This window comes from Xyrauchen texanus, chromosome 35 (assembly GCF_025860055.1).
Source record: "Xyrauchen texanus isolate HMW12.3.18 chromosome 35, RBS_HiC_50CHRs, whole genome shotgun sequence".
Lineage (NCBI taxonomy): Eukaryota > Metazoa > Chordata > Actinopteri > Cypriniformes > Catostomidae > Xyrauchen > Xyrauchen texanus.
In genome coordinates, this window is record NC_068310.1 from 31,035,409 (window position 1) to 31,049,571 (window position 14,163).

The 14,163-nt window shown below is 40.8% G+C and overlaps 1 protein-coding gene across 1 annotated transcript in view; it reads left to right on the forward strand.

Moving 5' to 3' along the window:
- Positions 1 to 14,163, forward strand: part of LOC127629282 (plexin-A1-like) — a 267,994-nt gene that overhangs the window by 236,471 nt on the left and 17,360 nt on the right. Inside the window, exons 20-23 of the mRNA XM_052106444.1 lie at positions 142 to 376; positions 7,260 to 7,408; positions 11,180 to 11,436; positions 12,179 to 12,245. Coding sequence (XP_051962404.1) covers positions 142 to 376; positions 7,260 to 7,408; positions 11,180 to 11,436; positions 12,179 to 12,245 — 708 coding nt within the window. The remainder of the gene's footprint in view (positions 1 to 141; positions 377 to 7,259; positions 7,409 to 11,179; positions 11,437 to 12,178; positions 12,246 to 14,163) is intronic.

Genomic DNA, 14,163 nt, shown 5'->3' on the forward strand with positions numbered 1-14,163 from the left:
ATAAAGCATGGCGTGAACAACAGCTATGGTTCGATTCACATAAAATAGACAAACTGATAAAAGGATATCTTGAATGTAGTTTAAGTTGTTTTAGATAAAAGCGCCTACCAAATATGCCAATGAAAAATGTAATTGTTACAGATCCGGGCAGGTGGGTTCGAATACTCGCCTGGTACGCTGCAGATCTACTCCGACAGTCTTCTCACCCTGCCTGCTATCATCGGGATTGGAGGAGGTGGAGGTCTCCTCTTGCTGGTCATCATCGCTGTGCTCATCGCCTATAAGCGCAAATCCCGTGATGCCGACCGCACTCTCAAACGACTTCAGCTACAAATGGACAATCTGGAATCTAGAGTCGCTCTTGAGTGTAAAGAAGGTGAGATTGTTTGAATTAATTACTTGTAATTCATATATGTCTTCAAGTTTACACAGACTAGTCGATTAGTTCTCCCACTAGTTGACGTGATGTGTCTGTGTAACACAAAACAGTGGCTCTACAAAACAGTGGAGACAGGTGCAAAAACCTCTCGGTTACTGTTGTAACCTCCATTCCCTGCTGGAGGGAGCGAGATGTTGTGTCGATGTAGTGACACTAGGGGTCACTCTTGGGAGCCCCAAACACCACCAATCTTTGAGAAAACGCCAATGAGAATTGGTGAATGGAATTTGCATGCCACTACCCCGGACATGCGGGTATAAAAGGAGCTGGAATGTGGCCACTCATTAAGGTTTTGAGCTGAGGAGCCGAGTCAAGGTCCCCAGCCATTTCAGTGTATAGTACAGCTTTGTGGCAAGAGGGACACAATGTCTCATTCACTCCATCAGGGAATGGAGGTTACAACAGTAACAGAGATACGACAGGTAGGCTCATCCACCGCACATGGAAGAGGTGCGGTGGTAGGTCCAGTCTCGAAGGGGAGGAGCTCTACAAACACAGCAACCGGGGCAAAGAAAGCTCTGCTCTAAGGGAGACGTAGAGTGTGCTCGTATTCCCAAAGGGGCGGGCACAGACTAGCCAGGTATGTCAGCACAATTGTGTTCATGATACAGTGGGACAGCCACTGTTTGTAGACAGCCTTCCCTTTCCGCAGACCGTAAAAGCAGAAAAAGGGCTGCTCAGAGCATCTAGAGCTCTATGTGTGATCCAAATAGGTATGCAAAGCACATACTGGACACAGCAACGATAAGGCTGGGTCTGCCTCCTCCGGGGCAGCTTCGCTTGCAGGCTAACCACTTGACCCCTAAAGGGGAGAAAATGCTTGCAGGTCCCCAACCCTCTTGATGGAGGTGAGCGCAATCAGGAGGAACGTATTTAAGGCAAGGGCTTTCAGCTTGACTGACTCTAGTGGCTCAAACAGGGCTCTCCGAAGGCCAAGGAGGACCACAGAGAGATCCCACTGAGGGGAAGAGGCGTGGCCTAGGAGGATTCAGCCTCCGGGCACGTCAGAGGATTCTGATGATCAGGTTATGCTTCCTTAAGGACTTACCGTCCACCGCGTCGTGGTGTGCCGCTATAGCAACCACGTACACCTTCAAGGTGGAGGGGGACAGCCGCTGCTCCAGCCTCTCCTGCAGGAGGGAAAGCACTGACCGACTGGGTATCTCCCTCAGGAAGAACACCAATTTGTGAACAAATGCCACTTCAGAGCAAAAAGCTGCCTTGTAGAGGGAGCTTTGGTATGAGTTACCGTTACTGCCAATGGTAGGCCACTTAAATCTTCCGCAGGTCGTCGAGGGGCCAGACATGGTGATTCCAGAGGTCTGAGCGTCGGTGCCAGATGGTTCCCCATCCCTGAGAGAGGAGGTCCTTCCTCAGGAGAATTTGCCAGGGAGACGTTGTCGTGAGGAGCGTGAGGTCCGAGAACCATGTCTGTGTGGGACAGTATGTGGGCCACAAGGGTGACTTGTTCCTCGCCTTGTGCCAGCGTGTCTGTCCATAGGGGGGCTCCCATCAGAAAATACCAGAGCGGTCAGTGGGAGGATTCCCGTGTAGCAACATGTCTACCTGTGCTTTGCTGAATCAACTCCAAATCAGCTGGACATCGTGGGGGTTGAATCTTCGCTGAGCATCGCCTGCCACGACAGCACGTCCGCTGTGGCATTAAGGCTGCTGGGAATGTGAGTGGCCCGCAGTGACCTCAGTGGGTGGGCGAGTTGTGGCATGCGACTCGGACATAAGTCGCCTTGGTGGTTTTATATACGCCATCGTCGCCATGTTGTCCAGTCGGACCAACACACGCTTGCCAAGGCTCTAAACGGCTATGTGTGCACAGCAAATCTCGAGAGTCTGCTAGAATCAGCCAGTCATCAAGGTAGTTGAGTATGCGGATGCCCACTTCCCTTAATGTGCCAAGAGCTGTCTCTGCGACCTTCGTGAAGATGCGAGGGGACTGGGACAGGCTGAAGGGAAGGCTCTTGAGCTGATACGCCCGGCCATCGAAACCAATCCGTAGGAAGTGTCTGTGATGAGGTAAAACCGAGACGTGAAAGTATGCATCCTTCAGGTCTACCGGCATGAACCAATCTTGATGCCGGATGCACGCTAAAATGCATTTCCGTATCAACATCTTGAACGGGACTCCGTACAGGGCCCAGTTCAGTACTCACAGGTCCAAGATTGCCCGCAACCCACCGCCTTTCTTTGGCACAATGGAGTAAGAGCTGTAGAATCCTTTCCTCATCTTGGCTGGAGCAACAGGCTCTATCGCGCCCATGCGCAGATGGGTCGCAATCTCCGCACGCAGGGTGGTGACAAGGTGAAGCGAATGCCAGCGAACCGGGCACCTGGCGAACTGAATCGCATAGCTGAATCGGATGGTCCTGGCCTGCCACGTGCATCCCGAGGTGGCTGTGCTATGGGGAACCTCGAAACACTTACCTCCCTCCATATACCTGGCGTCAGGGGGGGTCAGAGACGGGGGCTTTTTGACCATCCTCGTAGCTCGTCACAACCGTCTGGCCATGGGTGGGAGTGTGGTGCGGCCGGGTGCGCGAAGGCAGTCAACTATTACATTTGGAATGCAGAATTTGGAATGTGGAATTGACTACTTAACAAGTAAATTCAGAATGTTGAATTGATTTGTTGACTAGTGAATAAATAATCTGGAATTTGGAATGTGGAGTCAACAGTTGATTAGTAAATTTGGACTGTCGTCTAATAAATTCGGAATGTAGAATTTGGAGTGTGGAATGGAATAGTCAACTAGTAAGTTCTGAATGTGGAATTTTTTATGTGGATTCAACTAGTCAATTCAGAATGCACAATTCCGAATGTGAAATCAACTTATCAATTAGTTGTCATACAAACACTAATATATATATTAGAAAGTCACAGGAAATCATAGAACATTTCATAAACATAACATGCCCTTTCTAAATTTAAAATTTGTGAATCCTCCAGGTAAGGGTGGAAAAGCTTGCAAGTTTGGTATATATATATATATATATATATACACACACACACACACACATATTTTTTGGTTATACTTATGTTTACATACAAATTTTATATTTATACTTCCTGTGATTTCCTGTGACTTTCTAATGAGACAACGTGAATTTCATATATAATTCATATCAATGTTGAAATTCAAAGAAGGCAGGTCCAACTATCAAGCTCCATATTAGCATTGTTCCATTCTCTTGTTACCATGGTGACACCATTATGGTTGTTAACATGTCTTGGTAACAGGTTGGTGTTAGTTGGCTGTGGTGTTGGAATGTAAAAAGTTTGAAATGCATGTGCCATATGTCGTAAAGGTTCCCAGTGCTAAAACTCTACCTGGATGCATTGGGTCTAATTGGCCATTATCTTAGGACTGTCGGGCTTCCTGGTCATGACCCTGTCTGGTGGATAACAAACAGCGTTCATCACTGCAAAAATGGAGATGGCTGAATGGCAGAAAGAGAATGATGAATGGGATTTGCTTCTTGTCTAATGGACGAAGGAACTGGCAGGCATTGATTAGCCATCACGTTCTTGGGTCTGATTGTTACTGATTGGCTGGTTGCCTTCATTAGCAGAGAATCTGAATGGTTTGTTTTCACAATGTCATTCAATCCGTGCATTCATATTTTATTTGGATCATATACCAGCAAGTTTTTTTGGTCTGTCACATCTGTCACTTTATCGAAGGTTGCCAAATTAGGCAGATGTCAACATGGACAGGTTGCCCATCCCAAAATGTTTTGAGCAGTAAGTTATTGGCTGCCGAAAGCACAAAAGCATAACATTTCAAGAAATATTTCGAAACTCCAATTCTCTAATTTCTAATGTAAAATAATTTATAATGTTTGATTTTAAAGAAATGTTTTGTGTGTTGAAAGATAAACAATTTTGGTATCAAACTGGGTCACCATTTGATGTCCAATGCAAAATATAGGTCCTGAAGTTAAACCAGTTGAAAACACAGTGAAGTTGTGGCAGAAAACAACACCTTGCATTCGATCCCACCCCTCAGAGCCCCATCACCATGAAGTTCAGCCTTATAGCATACAGAAGGGTGGAAGCAGCCATCGTGGTGCTTTACGCACCAATCACGGGGCGTGGACAAACGAGCGCATCCCAGGGACATGTGATTTGCCATGTGCAGGGCTTACTGAGCCGTGATGCAGCCCATCAGAGAACGCAGTAAAACAAACAAACAAAAGCACAGCTAATGGCTAATTAGCGAGCTATCCAGCACTGGTTTAGATACTGGAATCACTCAGTGGGGATATCAGCTTTGCCTCTCGGCTTTACATTAGCCGAGAAATGTTAGTGCAAGCATTTTTGGACATCACGTTAATTTCAATTGTTTCACTGAGTGCTTTTGCCACTAAAGGAACTGTTTCAGAAAGGAACGCATTATCAGCAATGCACGAAAACTTTTCAAAGTTGTTTTGACAAAAAACTAATAGAAATGTTTTGCTAGCTGACCTTGCCAACACTTCAACTTCCTGAGTGGCAAAATGTTTTGCCTGCTACAATAAGCAAGGCTTTAAAAAATTCACATTTAAGCGGTCTGTAATGCCCCCTCACGCTTTGCGATCCGACACACCGCTCTCAAAGTAATGAAGCCAAATTGAATTACAAGGCCATCCCTCATGTTGGAAATCTTTGAGGCCTTTCAAGTGCACTTTTGACAAGGAAGAAACATTGAATTAAAAGCTCTTTAGGCCTGTCAATTTTTTCCGTCAGAGGAGACTGAAAATCTCATCGGGCTGTTCATGTTGAATAATATTTGTGTAGTATTTTTAAGATGAAAAATCTTCACTTAGTGTAGAAGCTTCTTGCTTCACGATTCGTATCCCAGTGGATGTCGCAGAGGAACAACAGCTGGAGGAAATTATGCATGAAAAGCTCCACTCCTTTATTTATTACCCACTCATGCAATTAATTGACTTTCTTTTCCCGTGAACTTTGTGTCTCTTACGTCTCTTCCCTCCCGCTCTTTTCAAATAGCAAAACCAATTAGTCGTAAACCAAATAAACAAACAGATTGACAAACTTAGCATTGCTTCTGTTTACCAAGCAAGTGCCTATTATGGGACGAGGCACCTGTTGACCACGTTTTCATAAGTTCCCAATCTATTGGTTTGTTTTAAAAGCTGTATTTAAAGATCATTTTTATTCTCAGTTAGGGAAGGATTTAAGCATGTTAAACTCCTATTTTTAGACATTTTAATGATCTGATTTTCTTTTAGCATTCTCTCTACTACAGAACCTTATCCATAAATGTAGCATAGCATTTGGATTTAAGTGTATAGACCTATTAGCTGGTTATAATTAGCCTCAAAAAACATTTTTCAAGTCACACAACATTAAGATTGGAATGGAAATTGTAATGAATTTAACATGGTGGTTCCAATTCCATTTAGCAATTTAGGTTCCTTAACTATTCTAGTAACATTCTTTCAGGGACAAATAATGAAAATGTTTGGAAAACAATGATTCAGGCTGGAATGCTGAAAGGTCATTCTCATCCACTGACAAAAATAATATAAAACATTTTTCAGTAAAATCACATGCTTGATTTAACTTCAGCCATTGATACAGTTGATCATTCAGTTTTAATTGACTCATTAAAGAGATGGGTGGGGATATCTAGGGTGACTTTAGACTGGTTTGTTTCCTATTTGTCGAATAGGAAATGTGTTGTATCTGTTGGAGATGCGATGTCCTCCTCTTCAACAATAAATTGTGGTGTTCTGCAAGGATCCCTTTTTGGGCCAATATTGTTTTCTCTAAATACTGTATGTTACCTCTTGGTTCTGTGATTAGAAAATATAACAAACATTTTCATTGTTTTGCAGATGACCTACAGTTATACTTGTCATTGAATCCCAAAGATCTGTCTAGTTTAATTCTTCAAGAGTGTATAGCAGATATAAAATTGGATGCATGTACTTTTCTGCAGTTAAATTCTGATAAAACTGAGGTTGTTATAATTGGTTGCGGTTTTCAGATTGAGTCAGCACTTAATTAAGTGGTTCTGAATATTCCGCAGGTGGTGAGAAATTTGGGTGGTGAGTCTATTTTGGCACAAATAAAAAATGTTGATATCACGTCAGGAAGTTGGTTCAGTTTTGCTTTTGTCAGTTAAGGAACATTTTTAAGGTGAGACAGGTTTTAAGTTTATTATCATAGTACTCCAGTTTTTACTTCCTTGCATTGGTTACTAATTCATTTTAGGGTTGATTTAAAGATTTTGTTTTTAGTTAAATATAAAGCATTACATGGTTTGGCGCCATATTATTTTGCAGAATATTTAAGACCTTACGAATCAGTTAGACCTCTTAGATCTTCTTGTCATGAACTGTTGGCTGTTCCATGATCCAGATACAAAACTAAGGCCGATAGAGCGTTTGTAGTGAAGGTGTTACAGTTATGGAATCATGTTAAAAAAATTATTTGTTACTTGGTTTTACTACTTTGTTTATTTTGTTTTTACCTTGTGAAGAACTTTGTGCAATATTGCTGAAAGTTGCTATATACATAAAGTTATTAATATTATATACTGATCGTCTTGATAGTGGTGGCACTGATGCAAATATTGTCAATTTTATGCATATTTTATTACAATGAAGACCCTCCAGAATCGTTTACAAAACTGAACACCATGGAAATTGTTTGTTTTCTGTATTTTTATTAAAATGGAACCAGTTCTCCATGCCCAAAACTGTTAATACTTTAGGTTTACTTTTCAGCACCAAAAAGTTTGTTAAACTCATTTTGAGGCACCACATCCTAACCAGCTCTTTTTTTTCCTGACACATAGCATTTGCCGAACTCCAAACAGACATCCACGAACTGACCCAAGAGTTGGATGGAGCTGGTATCCCGTTCCTGGACTACAGGACGTATGCTATGAGAGTGCTGTTCCCCGGCATTGAGGACCACCCGGTGCTCAAGGAGATGGAGGTACGGGTCAGTACATCGCCGTCACCATGGTAACTGTAGAGCAGAACTAACAATGTGATCAAAAATCAGTAGACCACTGCTAATAGTGAAAACAAACCTCATCAGGTCCTCATTTAGTGCTTAGATTGTATACACTATGTAATGTGTACACAATTTGAAAACATTCAATGGATTTGGATCTCTTATTTCTTATGAATGGGGTCAGCAAATCTATTTGGGGATTGGTCGACTGACAAAAAATAATGTTTGAATCTACAGTTTGTAGTTGATAGGGTTCAATGTTACAAATTGTGACCCCCTTGTAATATAAAGCCTGAGACTTATGATTGCCGTAATAGTGTGAGTCAAAGAAAACAACACAACTAAACCAGAGTAATCACAAAACATGGTCAGCGCGATTAAACAGCGTGATCATTACTCCAACATGCTATGTCCATAGGTATGCATATGGCAGGTCATGCTGTTCACTTTTGGAGGGATCACATATTTATTATTTCATCTGGGGTTTGTTTTCACTGTATTTACCCCCGAGTCCCAGGCGTAATCAAGTACCTATACACACGTCTCAGCCCCTTATTGCTCTGTGTAGCTTCTTGCCCCAAAGCAACCTACAGTACAATCGGCCTTCCCGAGAGGCTGCAAATTTCATTTGGCTCAGCAGAGAAGAATTGAGGCACTTTATTAGTCTTTGTTGTTGGAAAAGGCCTTTGTCAGGTTACATGCTACATAAGGTGCTGTAGGGGACAATAACAGCCACTGGTTTGGTGGTAGGGAACAGCTTTCCTGCTCTGAAGTCTGATTCCACCATCTTCACCTAGAAATTGTATTGGTTCTTTTTTATAGTTTTTTTTTTTGGTTTTCATGATTTATTTAGATTGTGACCTGTGTCCTAAACAGGCACAACACGACAAGTTTCCAGCAATTAGTAATTTGTCTGTGAGCTATCAGTTTAGTTTAACTTTAAGTTCTCATTTATTCCCTACTTGTTCTTCGTTTTAGTTTTAGTATAGGGTAATAACCCTAATTATGTACCCTAAAATCAACCCCTTTCTGCTGAATTTTTGGCAAGTGCCATCCCCCATTAGACATTTTTTATTTATTTTACCTTTTGTTTACCTCTCTTTCTGGTGCCACTAATGGCGTGTGTCTACATCCGAGACAAAGGTTCTAACATTTTGGCACTAACATTTAGTTTTTACTCCACTAAATGTTAGACCTAGGGTTTGGGTTAGGGCGTGTGGTTAATTAAAATGCATTCCTGTTTAACTATATTACATAATTTACAACTAAAATGCAACTCGCTTTTGGCGCCACTCTGTGGACATTTCACTTGGAAACTGAAGCTCACACTTGCCCATATGTTCAACATCACTTCCAGCTTTGGACACTGGGGGACACAATTTCATTAAGCACAAACCGATTTCAGCAGTAGGAACATTTGACACACTATTGCTGAATTCACATTGCGATCAGTTTAGTTTGCGTTTGATGGGCCTTGTGACATATGTGCTCCTTGGTCCTTTGATCTGGCCCTGCTGAAAGCAAAAAGGCTGTTTGAGGCAACACAATCACAGTGAATCAGAAAATATTTGATTTTGATTTTAAATACAATTATATGGAGCAGAAATTAGAGCCAATGAGATTTCACTGTGGGCTGGGCTACATGTCCAGATGCACTCTAAACTTTCGAAACAGCTTCAGGTGATGTAGATCACAAAGTAAGAGGCCAGTGGTGGCTCAGCGGATAATGCTCTGGGTTACTGACTGAAAGGTTGGGGATTCAAGCCCCAGCACACCCAAGATACCACTGTTGGACCCTATCTGCTCCAGGGGTGCTGTTTCATGGCTGACCCTGTGCTCTGACCCCAGCTTAGTTGGGATATGTGAAAACAACTGCATTTCATTGGATCTTTTATTGAAGTTCAAATAAGAAGTAGGTGGGTCATAAACAAACTCAGAAAATGCATTTCTCTTTGCAATCAGCACCAAATATTAAAAATGCACCCGGCTGAGGCACACTCTGGCACGGGGATGCTCGTCCCTTGAGCGTGCACGCTTGCTGCAGCTAGATTATAACGTGATGGCTTGCGACGTGTTGAGTCATAATATATGTCACAGTGTGTATCTTATTGTGAAGAAAATCGGAGAGAGTTTGTTTTGTGAGTTAAAATGGATCAGAGTGATCATAAAGGAGACAATAAAGAGAGAGTGTAGTCTTAGCCCCATTATACACTGCAACAAAATATGCATTTGATTAGCGTTTTCCAAAAAATAATATCTAACACTCCTTTAAAATAATTTACAATTACTTTAGGAGCTATACAGCAGAAGAATAAACATATTATTGGAGAATGTTGAATACAATATTTAATATTTAAATATTTAAAAATATCTAAATATAGCCTACTTAAAACAAGATATATTTATCTGAGAACAACATAGAAGATATTTAGACTTAGAATATGTCTTGTATATGAGTATATTTTTTTATTTACTGCACTGGCAGAAGTATGCACAAGTGAAAAAAATACACTTATATACAAAATACACTTGTATTCAAGTCTAAATATCTAATATGTTGCTTCTCAAGTAAATGTATGTTTTTTTAAGGATTTTTAGATCATTTAAATGGAAAAGAAGACAAAAACTCTTAGAGGTATTTTTAAAAGATTATTTTTTTTCTCTTTATTGTTAGCAAGTACGTTTAATACAACCTTTTAAGTCGAGGCACAAGCTGAATTGTCAGTTAAGAGCTAATGATTAATCATTGCAATAATTGACCGAATAGACGAATAATCGTTCTAATAATTGTTAGATTAGTTGATTATCAAAATAATAGTTAGTTGCAGCCCTAATCACAGACATAGAAAACAAGTGACAGATTAAATCTCCCTTTGCTTGGTGAGGTCACAGCTGGTTAGGTCAAAAACTGATTAACATGGAAGAGATTTTATCTTTTTGGAAGCTTTTATCACTTGTTTCTTTATTGTCGCATCTGGTTAGGACACAGTGTAATATGCGTTGCTTTTTTATATAAGTGCAAATATGTGGCTTCAAGGATTGGTAAAGTGAAAATGTGTGTGAGTGAGAGAGAGAGAGAGTAAGATGCAAAATGACAGATGCCATCCTGTTTATCATGGAAGGACACATCTTCAATACCTTTCGCCCCTGGACTCTTGAGGTCACGTCTGCTTCCTTATACACTCCTTTTCTTTACATATCTCTCTCTCTCTCTCTCACTCTGTCCTGGGTCGACATCACCTCACCCTTATTATGCATTTCCTACTGTTGTATTTTGGGCTTCTAGCATGTTGCATTCCCTATGATTTCAATCATATGCTGTGTGTCCCTCATGCAGACTTCTGCCTTGATGTTTTTTGCTTTAGTAAAGGGCTTCAACAATGACATGTTTGAGCTCTCGGAGTGATAGATAGATAGATAGATAGATAGATAGATAGATAGATAGATAGATAGATAGATAGATAGATAGATAGATAGATAGATAGATAGATAGATAGACTGACAGACACAGACTTAAGTGCATTACAAATTTAATGTTGTCTTTAATGACTGCCAATGCACAGCTAAAGGGCCATTTTAAATTAATGTTACACAGATTGGACTGTAATTGATATGATGGATTTAGTTTTAATAGATCTTTATTGATTTTTAACTTGGCAGTATATATATGTTTGTCATCAAAACATAATGTAGCTGTTTCTGAGTCTCTATGTATAAGGAGTTCATTCTAAATGGCTTTTGTGTGTTTTGTTTCAGGTGCAGGCTAATGTCGAGAAGGCCTTGACTCTGTTTGGTCAACTCCTTACAAAGAAGCACTTCCTGCTAACATTCATTCGTACACTTGAATCTCAGCGCTCCTTCTCCATGCGTGACCGTGGCAACGTGGCCTCACTCATCATGACAGCTCTACAGGGAGAGATGGAGTATGCTACGGGAGTCCTCAAACAGCTGCTCTCTGACCTCATCGACAAGAACCTGGAGAGCAAGAACCACCCCAAACTGCTGCTCAGGAGGTGAGAAAAAGGGACAACACACAGACTCTTGCAAACACTTCTTACAAACACAATGTTTTTTTAATCCTATACCTCAACTCTCTCTCCCTAACACTCATGTAAGTTCATGTAATTCAGAATCCTCCACTTCCAACCTATTGTCAGCCCTGATCTAGTGCACTTATCAAAGTGCTCTAATGAGCGATTTGGGAAACATCCCCCCTCATGAAACACCTGTTATCCAGCTCCATTCACCTCACCTCCCCTTCGCCGTTTTATTAATGAACGTATAATTTAATAATAGACCCTTATGTAAGGAAGTAATGGGAGTTGGTAAGTCTTTGTGAATGCATTATTGAACAGGTGAAATGGCTGCTGGTGGGCCTGAGGGAGGAAAGAGCTGCAGTTAGCAAACCGTGCTAGCAGTCTCTTTCGTTTGCCAGCTACAGATGAATTAGGAGCATTCAAGTCCATTAATTACAGCATGTTTTAATTACTTCTGTTCTGGGGAAGCTTTTGGGGGGTCTGCAGTTGGCGACAGGTTGGCCATTAATGGAAGACGTCGCCCAATTACTTTAATTGTCTGCTTCTAATGAAGATTGGTGGTTTGTTGTGAAAAGTGCAGTTTTTTGTGAGTGGCACATTGGAAGGAGTTTTCTTGTTTACTTAGAAGAGCTTTCATTCTCTTTTGGATAGTTATATTTATATTATATGAATTTGAATTCTTAATTCACATTTTTTCTCTCTCGTGCTCTTCTTCTAGGACGGAGTCCGTTGCTGAGAAGATGCTTACAAACTGGTTTACTTTTCTTCTGTACAAGTTCCTAAAAGTAAGTCTTTACTGTATGTACAAACCTGCATGCACACACAAACCAAGAGATTAAAATTTCAATACGTTGTAACAGCTATGCTTTTACTGAAACTACTGGGGTAGACCTGACTTTAACAAAAGTAGCATAATTACTACATTGATATATAAAAATACTTTTTTATATATCAACAAAAAGACCACCAAAAGACCACCAAAAAACAACATAGTTATTATATTTATTGTTTTAAATGTAAGTATTTTCATACATTCCCCCCTTAACATTTACTTAGATACCATAGTTGCTACTTATAGTGTTATTTTAAGTATTGTTTACTTTTTCCTTGCACATTTACTACATTTAGTGTTATTTTGAGTATTATATACTTACTATGTACTTTTGTCCTAGTTCAAAAACCTTAACATCCACCAAAATACCATAGTTACTACACTTACTACATTATTACACTTTCCGAGAGGCATCTCTGCATCTGAGCCCCTATCAGCTCTCATTTCTAACTCCCTCTCCTTTTATATACACTTTAACTCTGTTCTTCTCCTCCTTTCTGCTTTGCACTCCATGACGCCACTCACAGAGTGTGATTGAGCTGCAGGACATCGCTTCCTCTTTCTCTCTCTACTCTTTCTCTCCGTGTTTCTTTTGCATTAGAAGCTCTCTGGTTTTATTAGTTTAATCATGCAGGGCTCAGCATGCAATGAAAGAATTTTAATTAACACGAAACAGGAGTCCAGTCCATTGTCACTTCGTAGAGATTCACAATTGAGTTACGGAATAGAAAAGAAATACAGAATTACATTAGTGTCATTTGAAGAGTAAAAAAAATAATAAAATGTAGCATGTGTTTACATTTTTTCAAGAGTGCAGAATGCAGTTGCTTTTAAAGGAATAGTTCACCCAAAAATGAAAATTCTGTCTATATTTACTCACCCCTCATTCAAAATCCATATTATAGTGTGACTATTATAGTGTCCCGGGTGCTCTTTTCATACAACGTATTGGGATTTCAAACTTTAACTTTTTATTTGCTTTATTTGGCTCCTCTAACAGCTGATAAAAGTTTAGAATATTAAAAAAATGTGAACATTAATTAGAATTGGGCTGTTTTAGCAGAATGAGTTTGTGCCATGAGTTTGTAGAACCGACAAACCGATTGGTTCGAAATATCACACATAAAGACAGCAGTGTTGAAGAAAACTGACAAGAATCCAAACCCTTCCAGAAATCTCTAATGAAGTGCAATTTTTTATCAGCATTCTGGCCACACTGGTGCTTTTGAACAAGGTCTTCTCAAGGCTGTCCTGTGGAATAATTTAGCTGCTAGCTCTAGATTTCAACGGGATATTTTTTTCTGCTACTCTTCATTAGCCCTATGAGTGGATGAGGTCTGGTTATGTGGTCTTCTCTCTCTCTGTCTCTTTCTTTAATGAAGCTGAAGCGTGGGATTGGGTCTGGTCTCTGTGCTGTGCATGCTGCAGTGGGGGTCTCAAAGAGTGATGTATTCACACTCCCTCTCGTTATCAGCTGTCGGCTTAATTAGTGCAGATGCTAACGAGAGTTTAACAGCATATGGTGGGAGGGTGGGTGGAGTGAGACGGGATGAAGAGATGGAGAAAACTGGAGGATACCGTTTTGTGTGGGCATACGAGAGGCGGAGAGAGACGACGGGTTTCCTCGTTTCACCTTGCCCAGCATAATCACTGCGGCTGGGGGTTGTGGAAGGTTTCAACATGATGCGTGCATGCTATGAATGTCTCGCCTATGACAACTCACCATACCCTGCTGGAAAAAGGTGATTTGCTTGTCCTAGCTGGCCTCCAGACTGGTTTCCACTGGTGGATTTAAATGGATTTTGGGAACACCAGGTTAGTCAGGCTGGGAGACCAGCTAAACCAGTTTAAACAAACGAAGACCACCTTAA